Genomic DNA, 15,581 nt, shown 5'->3' with positions numbered 1-15,581 from the left:
TTTGGGAAGAACTTTTCTGTGCCCCGTGGCATCTTTGCAAAATTAAAAACAAATGCACACCAACTTCCTTCTGTTTCACTATCACAAAACTCTTTGTGAGATATGTGCTTTTTTGTTTTCTCCTCCATTCCATTCTTATTGGTCAGATATGTGGGCAGGCAGCACCTGGGAAATTACTGGCAAGGTCCCAGTATGTCAACTTGAGAGCGTTCTTCCCACTTCGTCATAGTGACTTGGGGGCAAGTACCTTTGAACTCTGTGGGACTTACTACTAAGTAACTGACATAGACACGAACAATGAATTGCCCAATTATGGAGATAGTTTCAGGTGGGTAGCTGTGTTGGTCTGCAATAGAAGAGCGAGTCTGGGAGCGCCTTCGAGACCAGCAAGATTTTCAGGATATGAGCTTTTGAGAGTCAACGCTCCCTTCATCTGATACTACCTGGACTTGAATCTTGCTCTCTCAGATTCTGGAGAAAGTGAGGAAAAAAATGAGTTGCCCAAATTATGAATTTTCAACCTCCTGAAATTATATATTGATATTATATTGATTTTACTTTTTTATTAATACATAATCACACTCTACCCACTCTGGAATGTTTGACACATTGTTGCTACATCTGTTGTGGCAGAATTAGCCATCTCATCTGGCTGCGATCAAATCCAGAGATAGTTTGGAGATCCCTGTATATGGCAGTGGACTTCAAGTGGAGATCCGTCATGCTGGGCATAGGAGCATTCAGCCATTTGTTCTACTCAGCTTTGCCAGTGCCTCATCTAAGACCATTTTGTGTACTTGTCTCCTGGGAGTGAACAAACTGCTGAAAGGCCATAGGTGACACGTGGCTGACACAGCATGGAACCGAATCTAGCTTGACAGTGAGTTGGAGGGGAGGGACTTTCGTGGAGTTGTTCTGCACTCCGCTCTTCATGCACACCGGGTGCAGAGTTGCATCCACCTGCCATTCTGTTATATTAAAATACTCATTAATAGTTATATGGTTCTTGATTTTTACTACAGTCAAGTGGTATTCTCTTTTTCCTTTTCAGAATGTGGATTTTGATGTGAAACAAGATTGTAGTCAACTGGTAGAGAGAATAAATGTTTTCAAAACTGCTTTCAGTGAAAATGAAGATGATGAAAGGTAATTTTGGTTGCAGAACGTATGAAATTATTCTGTTTATGCTTTCTCTTTTGCGTTTGGTAATAGAACCAAGACTAGTCCTTGCTTTTAACACATTTATATTCCATACTTCTTCCAAGTAGCTCAGGATAGTGTTCATGGTTCTCCTCTTCTTCACTTTATTCTGGTAGCCGTCTTGTAATGCAGGTTGGGCTACAAGAAAGTGACTGTTCCAACGTACCTGATGAGGTTAGTAGCTTAGTGGAGGTTTTGAATTCTAGTCTCCTGAGTCCTTGGTGATATGCCCTTACCTTAGAATGAATTCATTCTGAGAAAGGGAAAGGAACCATAAGCAACATGTATTATGATTTTAATTTTTTGTAGTGTACCCAAAGATGCACACTGTTGTTGTTGTTCAGTCGCACAGTCGAGTCCGACTCTTTGCGACCCCATGGACAAGATCTCGCCAGGCCCTCCTGTTTTCCGCCGTCCTCTGAAGTGTGCTCAATTTCATGTTCGTTGCATCGATGACACTGCCAGGGGTCTTGTTGTAGAAAAAGAGCTGCCGGAGCTCATTAGCATAACTCATTAGCATAACTTATTTGCATATGCCACGCCCCCTGACATCACCGGAAGTGACAGAAGGCCACACCCCCTGACATCACCGGAAGTGTGTCAGAAGGCCCGGCTACTTACCCTCCTGCTTCATCCTCATTCCCAAACGGAATGAGGATCGAAGCAGAGGGCGGGGTAAAGAAGGGGGCGGGGCTTCACCACGTGACCGCCCCGCCCCCTAGAGGTTCTCTTCCGGAGCTCCGTACCTGAGAGCTCCCCCCCGACTAGAGCCCTGTGTCTAACCATCTCATCCTTTGCCGTCCCCGTCTTCTTTGACCTTCAATCTTTACCAGCATCAGGGTCTTCTCCAGTGAGTGCTCCCTTCTCATTTGGTGGCCAAAGTATTTGAGCTTCAGTTTCATTATCTGGCCTTCCAGGGAACAGTCAGGGTTGATTTCTTTTAGGATTGACTGATTTGATCTTCTTGCAGTCCAAGGGACTCTCAAGAGTCTTCTCCAGCACCATAGTTCAAAAGCATCTATTCTTCGGCGCTCGGCCTTCCTTATAGTCCAACTCTCGCACACTGTAAATTGATATTAAAAGTTTCTGAAATACATTTACGATGTTGAAAAGGCTTTTGAAGTTGGAATTCTTCCTCTGTCTCTACAGCCGTCCAGCAGTTGCATTAATTCGAAAATTGATAGCAGTGTTAGAATCTATTGAACGTCTACCTCTACACCTATATGATACACCAGGCTCAACATATAATTTGCAGGTAACTTTCTAGTGCTATGAAAATCTATTATTATCAAAGATAATTTACATCCAAGATAGTCACATGTAAAAAAGTCTCTACAGAGATGAACCCTGTTTGCCTTGAAAAAAAATGTATGTTTTTTTAACAATTACTGGGTCAGCTGGCCATAAATTTGTTGTTTGGCAACTCCAGAATCTTTAGAACAGTACCTCCTAAAAAATGTGAGGAAAACCCTCCATCTGCTGTGTTGAATGAAATATGTATTCTTTGGTGATGGATTTGTGCTGCTTTTTTTTTTTTTTTTTTTTAAGGTCAACTAGCCATAAATTTGTTTTGGTGACAAACTTTGGGGGGAGGCATGTAGTGTTTTCTACTACAAATAAAATTGTATGCATGACCTTTAAAGATGTCAAAGGGAGTATGTTTTTTAAATAGTGTCTAGTAGTTTTGCTCAGTTTCCTTTTCACATTTGCTCTAATGGGCACATATTTAGTTTTGTACATATTTAGTGTTTTATTGTTACAGTAAAAGTACTAGCTGGTATTCTGATATGGGGGAGGGGAGGGACAGAATTTTTTCCTGTCTAAATTGTAAGGTTCTGCAATCAAATTTGTTACATTGGCTTTAGATACTGACAAGAAGGCTACGATTTCGCTTGGAGCGTGCTTCTGGAGAGACAGCTTTGATTGACCGAACAGGCCGAATGTTGAAAATGGAGCCTTTGGCAACTGTAGAATCTTTAGAACAGTACCTCCTAAAAATGGTGAGCAGCCCTCCATATACCCTATTGAATGAAACATCTGTTCTTCTGTAATACATTTCTGTTGCTCTTTTCTTTTGTTAGGTTGCAAAGCAGTGGTATGACTTTGACAGAGCGTCATTTGTTTTTGTAAGAAAACTACGTGAAGGGCAGACATTTGTTTTCAGACATCAGCATGATTTCGATGAAAATGGAATTATTTACTGGATTGGAACAAATGCTAAGTAAGATATTGTTAAATTGTGTTTTACATAGTGCTAAAATGTTTTTAAATGTGGAGAGCATGCATCTCACAGTTAGCTGCTAAATCCAGATTGAGCAAACTTTATCAGGATTGGGTGTAACAGCATCGTCTGGTTTGCTGCAAAAGAGGAAATGAATCCAACTGATGGGAAAGTATGTAAGACCAAAGTTCATGTACAAACATCCATTGAGGGTTTTGCAGTGACCCAGAACCTTACCGTGATTTCTTTTTCTAAAAGTAAAGAATTTTAAAATTACCGTAGTTTTCACTGCTTTTAGATATTGGCTTATACCCTTACTGTCTTAACCTTCTGGAAAGTGTGTGCAGGAAGACTTTTAATTGATTTCCTCCTCCCACTGCAGACCTCTAACCCAGTCCCCCATGCTGCTCTGGGAAGGATCCACTGCCCCACCCCCCAAAAATATCAAGGGGCATGAGAGACTGCAGCAGGAGGGAAGAAGTTGGGGTTCCTTTCCTCAAGCACAGCAGTAGTCGCTATTAAATTTTGATGAGTTCTAAACCACACTTAGTACTTGGATGAGGACAGGATACAAATGGAACAAATATGAAAATATGTGTTGTGGTTTCAGGTGATGGCATTTGTAGTATGACGTAAACCATGCAGAAATCAGGTGGTTTTCAATTTCTGCTTGAAGCTGAATTTATGTAGGTTATTTCAGAGCTTGTTTTCTTGTTTATGAATAATATTTGTTTTCTTATTTATGAGTAATATTTGTTCTTCTTTGTATTGCAGAACAGCATATGAATGGGTAAATCCAGCTGCCTATGGGTTAGTAGTAGTTACATCTTCAGAAGGAAGGAATCTGCCTTACGGACGTTTGGAAGACATCTTAAGCCGTGACAGTTCAGCTCTAAATTGTCATACCAATGATGATAAGAATGCATGGTTTGCTATAGACCTTGGTCTTTGGGTAGTACCATCAGCTTACACGTTGCGCCATGCTCGTGGGTATGGAAGATCTGCACTTAGAAACTGGGTTTTTCAGGTATCTAAGGATGGACAGAACTGGACTACTCTCTACACTCACGTTGATGATTGTAGTCTCAATGAACCTGGGTATGTTGTGCTGAATCTCTGCTTCTCCTGTGGTAGCTTCGTTAAAAATGCTTTACTTTTTGAATGGTTATTTATTGTTCATTCTGCACAGAGCAGTTGTTTTTCTGTAAATGTTTAACACCCATAACATTATACAGAGTTCTGAATCCATAGAAGTTATGGTATTGACTATTTCCATCATTGTCTTCAAGATCCAGTTTGCCAGATTTAAGGGCTCAACAAAGAATTATGGACATGCATTATTTTATTCCCTATACTTATTTGAAAGTGTAATATTACTTTATGGAATTAATATATAACACTGAGTCTTCAGCGCAGCAGTACAAAATGAGATGCAGTTCTTGAATGCAATTGTAGACCAGAATGAACAATTACTTCATTCTAAAGTGTCTTTATTTTTTAAAGTAATGTCTTTGAAAAGTAGTATGAAATCAGTTGTTCTGTCTCTTTGTCCTAGTCTGTTTCCTTGGTTTTAAAAATTTCCATGTCTTTCCTCTGCCAAATTAATGTAAAGCTCAACAGCAACATGGCCACTAGACCCACCAAAGGATGAGAAACAAGGCTGGAGACATGTACGAATTAAACAAATGGGGAAGAATGCCAGCGGGCAAACACACTACCTCTCTCTATCTGGGTTTGAACTTTATGGCACTGTGAATGGTGTGTGTGAGGATCAGCTAGGTAAGCAGTGTGTATGAAGTGGTTTCTTGTTCACTCAATATTATACATTTCTCATGAATTGAACTTTTATTGATTTAAAATCTCATCTGTACAATCCAGAATGCTGTTAAGCATTTTTGAAAACCAGTTATTTGCTATGTTAAAAAGCTTGCTTTAACTATTAGCTGGATTATGCATATGAGTTTTTAAGATACATTCAGTCAAATCAGAGCTCTGAAATTGTGTGTATCTTATTTTGCTTTTAACACTATTTATGTTTAATAATAATAGAAAATATTCTATTTAGCATTATTATAAGTCGCCATTTCAATTGTATCTAGGTAAAGCAGCTAAAGAAGCAGAGGCTAATCTGCGAAGGCAGAGGCGGCTGGTTCGTTCTCAGGTTCTGAAGTATATGGTTCCTGGTGCTCGTGTTATCAGGGGAATTGATTGGAAATGGAGAGATCAGGATGGTAGTCCACAAGGCGAAGGCACTGTTACAGGTGAATTACACAATGGTAAGCACATATTTAAATCTCTTTAAATAACTTAAGTTTCTTAAATAGTTTTACATGTTGTAGCTTTGTGGGTTGGGGGTTCAGAATTAGCAGGGAATTCTTGTACTTTGTTGAATAACTGCTCAAAGGTTAAATTACAATTCTTTGTGGACATCTGGTCATTTTAAAGCATGAGTCCACTATGTCTTTGTGCCTCCTGAAAGAAAGAAAAATTGCTTGAGTTTTCTGAAATGTAATTGACACTACAGTTCTAAACACAGTTTAAGTAAGCCACAGTGTTTTGGAACTTGCTTTCAAATGAGTCTATTTAAAATTGCTGCTAAAAGCAGGAAAAGACCCATGATGTGAATGGGTCTGTAAAGTGTCATTTATTATTTGAAGCGGGGATGAAGGAAAATCCTTTGGAAAACAAGAGAGTGCCTTCAAGGTAACTGTTTGCTCTACAATAGAGGTCAAAGATCCATTATTATCCTTGTCTCTTCACATCTACAAGGAGGCATTTAAAGTTTAAACTGCAGTGGAGTATAAAGACAGACCTGGGTTTTTGAGGTTGCCTCAGCATTATTTAATCCTCATCACTCTAAGTAATCCTGCTTTATATTTTGAAATGAGTATTTCCAGAAAGCTGAATGTTAGGTTGCTTGTTAGTTGTAGTTCAAAATAGGTGGCCTTATAGGTCCATAAGAACAGAATTTTTGTACATGTTAACAGCTACAAAATAAGAGTGATACAGAAACCTAACCTGATCATCAAATACAGTTAAGTATTATGAACATTATGTACAAGCCATATTATTGACATGTACTCTCTAGTACACAGGTGGCTGTGACCTTCCTGCTTGGGTATTTTGGGTACTGTACAGTACTGTAGTGTGAATGAAAGATCAGTAGTTTCCTTTCTATGTAATATCAGAATATCTTTCTGTACCTTTTCTAGCTTGGCATTCGCAACTCCTTTCCCCCCCTAGTCTTCGTTGAGTTTCTTGCATTTTCTTACCTTGCTAGCTTCACTGGGATCAAGTTGCTGGGGTTTTTTTAATCCTAGATATTATGAATCCAAAACATGATGATGATATTAAGACTCTGATCTTAAATAACCAAGGCCATAAAATTAAGTTTTATACTACTATTTGAGTAAGGAAATGGCTTTATGTGTCTAGTGTGTATAACACTTGCTACCCTTAGGTGCAGCATTCAAGGTCTATTCATCTCATTGGTTTCTCTGCTTTACAATGCATTATTCCTTTTTTTACACTACCATTTTTTTAGATACATCACAGTTGTGACTACACATACTATTTTCAGATTTTTTTTTTTAAAAAAGCTTAAAAATGCACACTGGATATAGTACTTCAAGTGCTCATCTGTGAGAAGAGTCTATTGCACTTGCACAGTATCATTGTAGTCCTAAACAGAGTTGTACCCTTATAAGCATATTGATTTTATTGGATTTAAAAGGCTGTACTCTGCTTAGGGTGGCCCTATATGCTGCTAGCTGGCAATACTTTCATCTAGGTTTATAAAACACAGAAAATATTAACTTCATATTGTGAATAAATGTTGATAATTTAGAATAATTACTGTTTGTAAAAGTAGATGACACAGGACATGACTAAAGGGAAATTTTGCCCTTAGTACGGAGATCATTTTTCTGTACTATGTTTTGAGGTTTGATTAACTAGCTCTACCTCAGACCCATGAAAGATCTGCGTTACGCCCCTTTCCAAAGTGAAGGAGTGTGTGTAGTTCTGTTCCATACCAAGGCATTGAAAATGTGCTTTCAAATGAGCAACAGCTCAAATAGTTCTTTTAAAAAGTTAAAATGCACAAGTAATAGGCCTTCGTATTTTAGAGAGAAAGCAGCAGTGTTTGCTGAATCCAAAGTTTGTCTGCTTTCTCTCTCCTTTGACCCTCAGTTTTGCAAAGTGACTATAGTTACTATGTTATAATCTGGCAGTGGAGCTTATAATTTGAAGTTTATGCACTGTTGACCCTTGCTATAGCTGAGCAGCTTCATCTCACTTACCATTCCTTAATGCTCTGACAATATACAATAATGAAATTGTGCTCCTGAAATTTAAGCCTGTACATATGTAACTTAATAAATTATCAAGCCTTTAGATAATAAAGGGGTTTTAACTGCCCACACATTTCTACATGACTTAGGTCAAATTTTACCTTGTTCAAAGGAATTAAAACTTTTAAATTAATTGCTTAGTTTTTCTATCAAATGTTGGATTTGTCAAATATAAATTGTGATTAATCTGGTAAAGGAGGCACCTGAAAGGGCACCTCTTTAGACTTAATACATTTCATTCACCTGGGAGTAAATATTTTCTGACTAGATTCTTAGATATTCAGGATTAAAATGAGCGATGTCAGTGTCTTCCAATTTAAATTCATACATCTAAAATAATAACTTTTCTGAACTTCCAAATGTTTTTACGTAGCTTGGCTTTCAAGGCCATTAAGTAATCTGTAATTCAAGGTAGTGGCCCAATGAGAAGCTGATCCCGTATTGTGGAGCTACTGTCTGACACGCTCCTGTCTGCTTTCTGCTGGGTCTCACAAACTCCTGTCCCTTTCTAGGCTGGATTGATGTCACCTGGGATGCTGGTGGCTCTAACTCTTACCGTATGGGCGCAGAAGGAAAATTTGACCTCAAGCTTGCCCCAGGGTACGACCCTGATTCAGCGGCATCACCCAAACCTGTTTCATCCACTGTTTCAGGCACAACGCAGTCATGGAGCAGCTTGGTGAAAAACAACTGTCCAGACAAGATGACTGCTGCCGCAGGCTCCTCAAGTAGAAAAGGAAGTAGCAGTTCTGTCTGTAGCGTGGCAAGTAGCAGCGACATCAGCTTGGGTTCGACCAAAATGGAACGGAGATCTGAAAATGTAATGGAACAAAATATAGTTTCAGGCACTGATGTCCATGAACCAATTGTTGTACTTTCCTCTGCTGATACGATCCCTCAAACTGAAGTAGGGTCTTCATCCAGTGCAAGTACCAGCACCTTAACCGCAGATGTGGGAAATGAAAATGTTGAAAGGAAGCTAGGACCTGACAACTCAGTCCGTGCTACTGGGGAGTCCAATGCTATATCCATGGGAATTGTTAGTGTGAGTTCTCCAGATGTCAGTTCAGTATCTGAGCTAACCAATAAAGAAGCCACTTCCCAGCGACCGCTTAGTTCTTCAGCAAGTAACAGACTGTCAGTGAGTTCACTGTTGGCTGCTGGAGCGCCAATGAGTTCCAGTGCAAGTGTTCCTAATTTATCCTCACGGGAAACCTCTAGCTTGGAGTCCTTTGTCCGGAGAGTGGCAAACATAGCTCGCACCAATGCGACTAACAACATGAATTTAAGCCGAAGTAGCAGTGATAACAACACTAATACTTTGGGAAGAAATGTCATGAGCACTGCAAGTAAGTAAAATTAAATATAATTAAATTTTAGTGAAAAGGGAAAACAAAGGCTGTCAGCTTGGTCTCCTTCAAATGTGGTAGTCTGGGATAGTTAGATGGGTTAGATTTCAGCTGTATTGCCTCTCTGCCCAGTATTGGATGGGTGTCATAACTTCTGAGAAACTGAGCTACCACAGAGCAGTTGGTGAAAATAGTATAATAGCAACTGTTCTAGACAAGATCGGCTTTTCAGTCTCTAATTTTGAATTAATTGGGAACTATTGTTAATTCCTAAAATAATATAGATAAATACATAATCAGTATTTTACAGCACCATTGTTCTTTGACTGGTTCTTCAGTGCAACAGCTAAATGCACAAAGCTTCTCAAGACTTAGGGCACTTGGTTTAAGAGAATGAAATAATTACATATTTTCAAAATTAGGTCATCTTCTCGCATTACATGCTAAGTAGATGTCGATGGCACACTTATTTCTAATGCTGGTTAGAATGCAGGGCTTAGTTAAGCAATACTTTGGTTAATTAAATAAGATGTTGGTCATTTGTGGTCAAAGAAAACAGTTGTTCCTAAATTGCTGTGTTAATGGGCTCCCTCCCCATACAATAGATATTCCAATATTTATTTTTTATGCGTGTGTGGTTTACTGCTATTTCTCAGTTGAAGACTGACATTGATAAGAATATGGTGAAAAGTGGGAAATATATGGAAAATGTTTGGCAAAGATATGCTGCTTATAATTTAGATAATAAGCATAGAGGTATTTTATCATTTTTGTGTTGTGTCAGTTCTGTCCCAATCCTGGAGTTTTCAGTTGCTTAGTTGGAGCCTTCCTGTTCTTTTTTTGTTTTGTTCTTTTTTAAATGAGATAAGGAATACCTAATACATAAGTGGGAAAAATATTTAAATGTTTTTGTTCCTCATCGAAAGTACAGAAAGCCTGTGTGTGTGCAAAGACTGGAATTGCATCCCACATTACTTGAACTTTTTGAGGAAGTGGGATTGCTTTTCAGTTTCCCCTTTTTAAAAAAAACAGAAACCCCCCCCCCCCATTACTGTGAAGTATTTAGAAGAAATTGACTGACTGATCAACTGCCAAAGGTAGTGTAATTTGGTTATGGAAAGACCTATTGAATTGACTGAAGAAAAAAAACTCTTAGATTGTTCTAACAGTTCATGAATGCGAAATGCACAACCTGTTTACAGGAGATATTCAATCTACAAAAATTGGGAAAATATTTAGACAGTACTGGGAACAAGGTCAGCCCTAGTGGTGTTGCCAGCACACTGGGTTTCACCTCAGTCCCTTGAGCAGAAACTGTCCCTTGGTGCTGAGAAAATGGTCTGGAGTGCTGGGGGGTTGTCTATCCTGAGCTGATGAATCTGAATACTGTTATGCTGCAAATGATTGTGAGCTTTGTAATGTGATTTACATATCATGTAAGAATACTTATAAACTAGGCCACGTTCTTTGACAACTACATTGGTTTGTTCGCTTATATAGGCTGTTTAAGGCCCTTTTCTTTCATTGAGCAGTAACTCTACACTGGTAAATTATGGGTGACTCTTAAGCATTTTTTTAAATTTTGGTTTAAAACGACACTCATGAATGTTAATTATGCTGCTTTGGATCATTTATTTTATCTTACCGTATCTTTATCTGTAGCTTCTCCTCTAATGGGTGCCCAAAGTTTTCCTAATCTGACTACAACTGGTACCTCATCAACAGTGACCATGTCTACATCCAGTGTTACTAGCAGCAGCAATGTAGCCACAGCAACTACAGTTTTATCTGTTGGTCAGTCACTTAGTAACACTCTAACTACTAGCCTAACATCAACATCTAGTGAAAGCGATACAGGTCAGGAAGCAGAATATTCTTTATATGGTAAGTTTAATTTTTAAATGAACATAAGCAGATTTCCAATTAATGGTTTTCCTTTTCTTCTTTTTTTTGTTATGGGTTTCTCACTTAGTAATTTCATTTACTAAAGCATATTAAATAACTGAGCTGTTTACCTTACAGAAAGGGTTCTCAAGCAAAGGCTTTTAGGCAGAATGTCAGCGTTTCCATATATTCCAGCTCTTCACACTCCTACACATGCTTTTCACCGATTTTATGTAGGCATTTCAGTGTTAAGTTATTTAAAAATGGGAAACAACTAGCTGAGCACACTCTAGAATAGCTCCCATCATTTGATATGTCAAACATCCATTCATATGTATGTTATAGTTTTATGACCAGTGTTTCTAACATGGGGCTGGATCCAGTGAGAGGATTTGCAATGGAGTCGTTCCTCACTTTCTCCTTCCCCCTAGCTCCTGCTGTTTATCCCTGAAATCTTCTCTGAATGTTAGAGGACCCTTGTGAACAAACACACCACAGTGTGAGACGGTTCAAATAAGAAATTCTTTCATCAAATTACACTGTCCTCAAGCAGCCGCTCATACTGTGCTCTATGTTGGACTTTTTGGAACATCCAGCAGGCCGCTGGGGTAATGGAAAAGTCATGGAAAGATTGCCGGTTCATTTTGCCAAGTCCAAGCCATGATATTTTGCACTTATTCCATGTCTGAATAAGTTTGCATTGAGAATAATGTGTATGAGAGTACCATCATTTGAGCTTTATTGTCAACATTCTAAGTTGAATATAAGTATCATGGTATACAATACTTAAGCATAGTATGTCACATGCATTGTACTGGGTCACATATCGCAAACCCAGTACTCCTTAATATAATATGATTGGGTGGGTTTCTGAACCATCACTTGGGAACAGTGCTAACAATAGAAAAAACTGTATTGGGGAGAAAACCAGAAAGTAGAGGAGGAAAGGAATGTGTACAGCAAGCTTGGCAACTCATAGTTTGGAGGATCAGGTTTGTGATCTCTGAACCAGGCCAATTTTGGTAATTAAAGGAACTTACTTAGTCATATTTATGGGGGGATATGATAAAACAACTTGATGTTTATGCAGTTACTAAGAGGTATTGATGTATTCCTGTCAAATTTAGATTGCCTCATTTTCACATAGTTTTTTCACTTCCATGTGAAAGGCACCCTGTAGCTACTAAGGCTGTCTCTCAATAAGAGGTTTGGAAACTGGCCAAACTCTTTTCGTAAGCCTGCTTGGTGAATTTCTGCTTCTCCTTTTAGAAGCTGGAATGTTCTTGTAACTGTGAAAGTACTTACTCTGCTGTATTATAGATGTGCAACAGAAGTCTGACACCCTGCCCCAGTTTTTTTTAAAAAAAATTATTAAGAAAAATATTAAAAAATAACATCAATCAGTGACAAAACATCAACCTGTAACAGAACACCAACAAAACATCAACAACAGAGTTGAAATACCTGTACTACAAGGCAGGCTTCAATACTACCTTATACAAAACTTAATTGTTACATTAATGAAATAAATTTGAAATAATTATGATTGCTAAAGGAATACGGGGAATCTGCATTCTTTAAAAGTTTTTCCAATACCAGGTACCACTTATTCAGGAAGTTTAACTCAGACATAGGATATTCATTTGACCTCTTAACATCTGTTATTTTATCAAAAATTATATAGTCCCACAGACACATATACCACTCCTTTACCCCAGGTAGCTGGGAGGCCTTCCAATGAGAGGCAATTACTTTTTTTAGCTACCAATAATAGTGTTGCAATTATTTTTTTTAGTCAGGCCAAACGTTCAACAATATTGAGTGTATCATGAATGGAATTGTATGTCCAATAATATAAGTTATTTGTTGTGCAATATCTTTCCAAAACTTAAGAACTATTGGGCAAAATCTGCCCCAGTTAAGAAGATTCTTTCCATTCTAGGAAGGACACATAAAGAACAGGAAAATGCCCCCTGAGTTTGATTTTTCACAGTAGTGAGAAGAGAATTCAATGGAAAGGTGTTCACTTCTCCCATTAGAGCACATGTTGTTGTTGTTTGTTTATTTGCTTCTTTTATATTAAAAACATTTGAGACAGCTTACAACATTTAAGAAAAAATAAGTATTGACTTTCTAGCAGAGAAGCAGTTAGGAATAAGCACTTGCTTCACATGTTAAATCTAGTAGTTTCTGAGTTGTGGTCTGTAGAGGCACAGTGCTGTATCATGACTGTGCTTATGACCATTTAAACTGCTTCTGTGGTGGGTAAGTTGCCACATCGAAGGGTTTTCACTTTATTTGCAAACGTTTTACCCTTTTGAAACGTGATTGATATCATACAAATCTACAGATGAGAATGAAGTGGTGAGAGCCCTAAAGAAGGCTTTCCTATGTTAAAAATAAATGTGTGAATCAGTCATTGAAATGTTGATCACCTATATTCTTTGGGTACATTGCAGTTGAGATAACAGTACCAAAGGAATTGTCTGGGAAGTGTTGAAATGAAAATGGAAAAGTAAAATTAAGCAATAGGCATTGGCAGGGGTCATTTCCTGCAGGAGCGCACAGGAGCAGAGCTCCGGCAGTAAAGAGCCCAGGGGGCGGGCACATGCAACAAGCCCCACCTCCTGCTCCCATCCTCCCTCAGTCAGAGCAAGAAGTAGCCAGGTAAGTTGCAGAGCCCCCCCCCCTGGCTTCCTGGTCCAAAACAGTCTTGTGACACCTTTAAGACCAGGTTTTATTCAGGTACAAGCTCTCCCTCCTCTGCGAGGACAGATCTGCACATTTCTCCCCCTCCCCAATAGCTAGCAATCCAAAACAGTCCAGTGGAGCCTGAGCGGTGGGTGTTGCCTTCTGACACACTTCCAGTGATGCCAGGGGGTGTGGCATGTGCAAATAAGTTATGCTAATGAGCTCCTGCAACTCTTTTTCTACGAAATGACCCCTGGGCATTGGGGAAACGAACTAAAATACTGAAGATTTATCTTGCAAGACGTTGAATTCTAGCTGGTATTGAAATGTGGCAGAAGCCACACAGAAGCCACTGAAAAATGTTGCAGGATCCTGTGTGTGCAGGATCACATGATTTCAAGATAGATACCATGTGGATCCCCTAGATTGCATGGAAGATCTCCACAGTGAAACTAGCCACGTTCAGGCTACTTCAGTGTGATCCAGTGGTTTGTGTGAACCACTGAAAGTACAGAGAAGAATAAAAAGAATCATGTAGGCCTGGGGTGAGAACTGAACCAAGTTTCTGTAAGACAAAACTCTCAGTGAGATGTCAGAATACTTCGGTTTCCATCTGTTGACTTTTTTGACTGTCATATGAAGGTGAACTTAACATTACAAGGGTTTTTTGAATATTCATGTGTCTTAAAGAATTGCTCTTTCATGCTGATGTTATGACATAATGTGTATGCAGATTTTTCCTGGCTCACCTGTATCTCCCTCCCCAGAAGTCTCTGAGACCTCTCACAAATGGCTGCTGGGGTTGTGGGAGTCTCATAAACTGCCATGGTGCATGTAAGCGCTGCAAAGAGGAAGGGGAGTCAGGTGACATGGCCTTACTTTGCACTTGACATGATGGAGTTTTTGCTGGCCCAGTGAGTGATGTTGGTGCAAGAGAGAAATGGTGGTAGTGTCACCAGATTCCCTACTGCAGCCCTCTGCCCCAATGTGTCGTCATATTTTATCCGTAAGGCTCCTGTAACCCTCAGTGTGAACTGTCAGAAGGCCTCAGAGGGCTTCTAGGGAAAAGTGGAGGTGAAAAAGTTTCATCTTCCTTAGTTGGCAGAGTACAGCCCGAAGCCTAGAAACTGATTTTGTTTTTTGTTTTTAGTGTTAGGAGTAATCTTGGCTTTGGTGACTTCTTGAGTAAGATTTTATTTCTTACAAGGGATTAAAACTGTGCAACTCCTCAAGCGTACATCACACTGGATCTGCATGTTATTTATTATTTGGTGAAATCACCATTTCGGTGCATTTACTACTGCCTTTTTGGGTTCGGTATTGCTGTGATATTGGGGTTTGGGAAAAATCAGTGTTGCCGAATATATTCAGCACCATTATACCCTATGGGGAAAGAGTATAATGGAATTGGAGCCCTTCCTTCCCCAGACCTCCTACTTCTAGAAGAAGAAGAAGGGGAGGAGACTGTATTTATACCTTGTCCTTCACTACCCAAAGGAGTCTCAGAGCAGCTTACAAACTCCTTTCCCTTCCCCTCGTCACAACAGACACCCTGTGAGATAGGTGGGGCTGAGAGAACTCTTTCAAGAACAGCTCTGACAGAACTACAGCTTGCCCATGGTCATCCAGCAGGTGCAAGTGGAGGAGTGGGGAATCAAACCCGGTTCTCCCAGATTAGAGTCCGCGCACTTAACCGCTATACCAAACTGGCTCTTCTAGTCAGTTTCACTCCCCGCTGATTGGCTGGGGAGTGGAATTGACAACTAGAAGCAGCTATGCTGCTGAGGAAGGGATGACTGGGGGGGGAGGCGTGTTTAAATGCCCCCTCGTTTCCCCAGCCTGTCTGCCTCCCAAAATCAGCTTCCCCGAGCATCCCACGGCTGC

The 15,581-nt window shown here is 39.5% G+C and overlaps 1 protein-coding gene across 9 annotated transcripts in view; it reads left to right on the top strand.

Annotated features, from left to right (window-relative positions):
* HECTD1 (HECT domain containing E3 ubiquitin protein ligase 1) overlaps window positions 1-15,581 on the top strand; it is a 66,863-nt gene that overhangs the window by 33,644 nt on the left and 17,638 nt on the right. For 5 of the 9 annotated variants that reach the window (XM_015415195.1, XM_015415193.1, XM_015415194.1 and 2 more), the window contains 9 exons: window positions 1,052-1,146; window positions 2,350-2,455; window positions 3,066-3,200; window positions 3,282-3,421; window positions 4,196-4,519; window positions 5,034-5,200; window positions 5,521-5,697; window positions 8,286-9,122; window positions 10,785-11,006. In XM_015415195.1, coding sequence (XP_015270681.1) covers window positions 1,052-1,146; window positions 2,350-2,455; window positions 3,066-3,200; window positions 3,282-3,421; window positions 4,196-4,519; window positions 5,034-5,200; window positions 5,521-5,697; window positions 8,286-9,122; window positions 10,785-11,006 — 2,203 coding nt within the window. The remainder of the gene's footprint in view (window positions 1-1,051; window positions 1,147-2,349; window positions 2,456-3,065; window positions 3,201-3,281; window positions 3,422-4,195; window positions 4,520-5,033; window positions 5,201-5,520; window positions 5,698-8,285; window positions 9,123-10,784; window positions 11,007-15,581) is intronic. The other 4 variants (XM_015415200.1, XM_015415198.1, XM_015415196.1 and 1 more) reach the window with 2 other exon arrangements.

The sequence above is a fragment of the Gekko japonicus genome, unplaced genomic scaffold (genome assembly GCF_001447785.1).
Source record: "Gekko japonicus isolate JY-2015 unplaced genomic scaffold, Gekko_japonicus_V1.1 scaffold83, whole genome shotgun sequence".
NCBI classification, from domain to species: domain Eukaryota; kingdom Metazoa; phylum Chordata; class Lepidosauria; order Squamata; family Gekkonidae; genus Gekko; species Gekko japonicus.
This window is presented reverse-complemented; position numbering and strand designations above follow the sequence as displayed.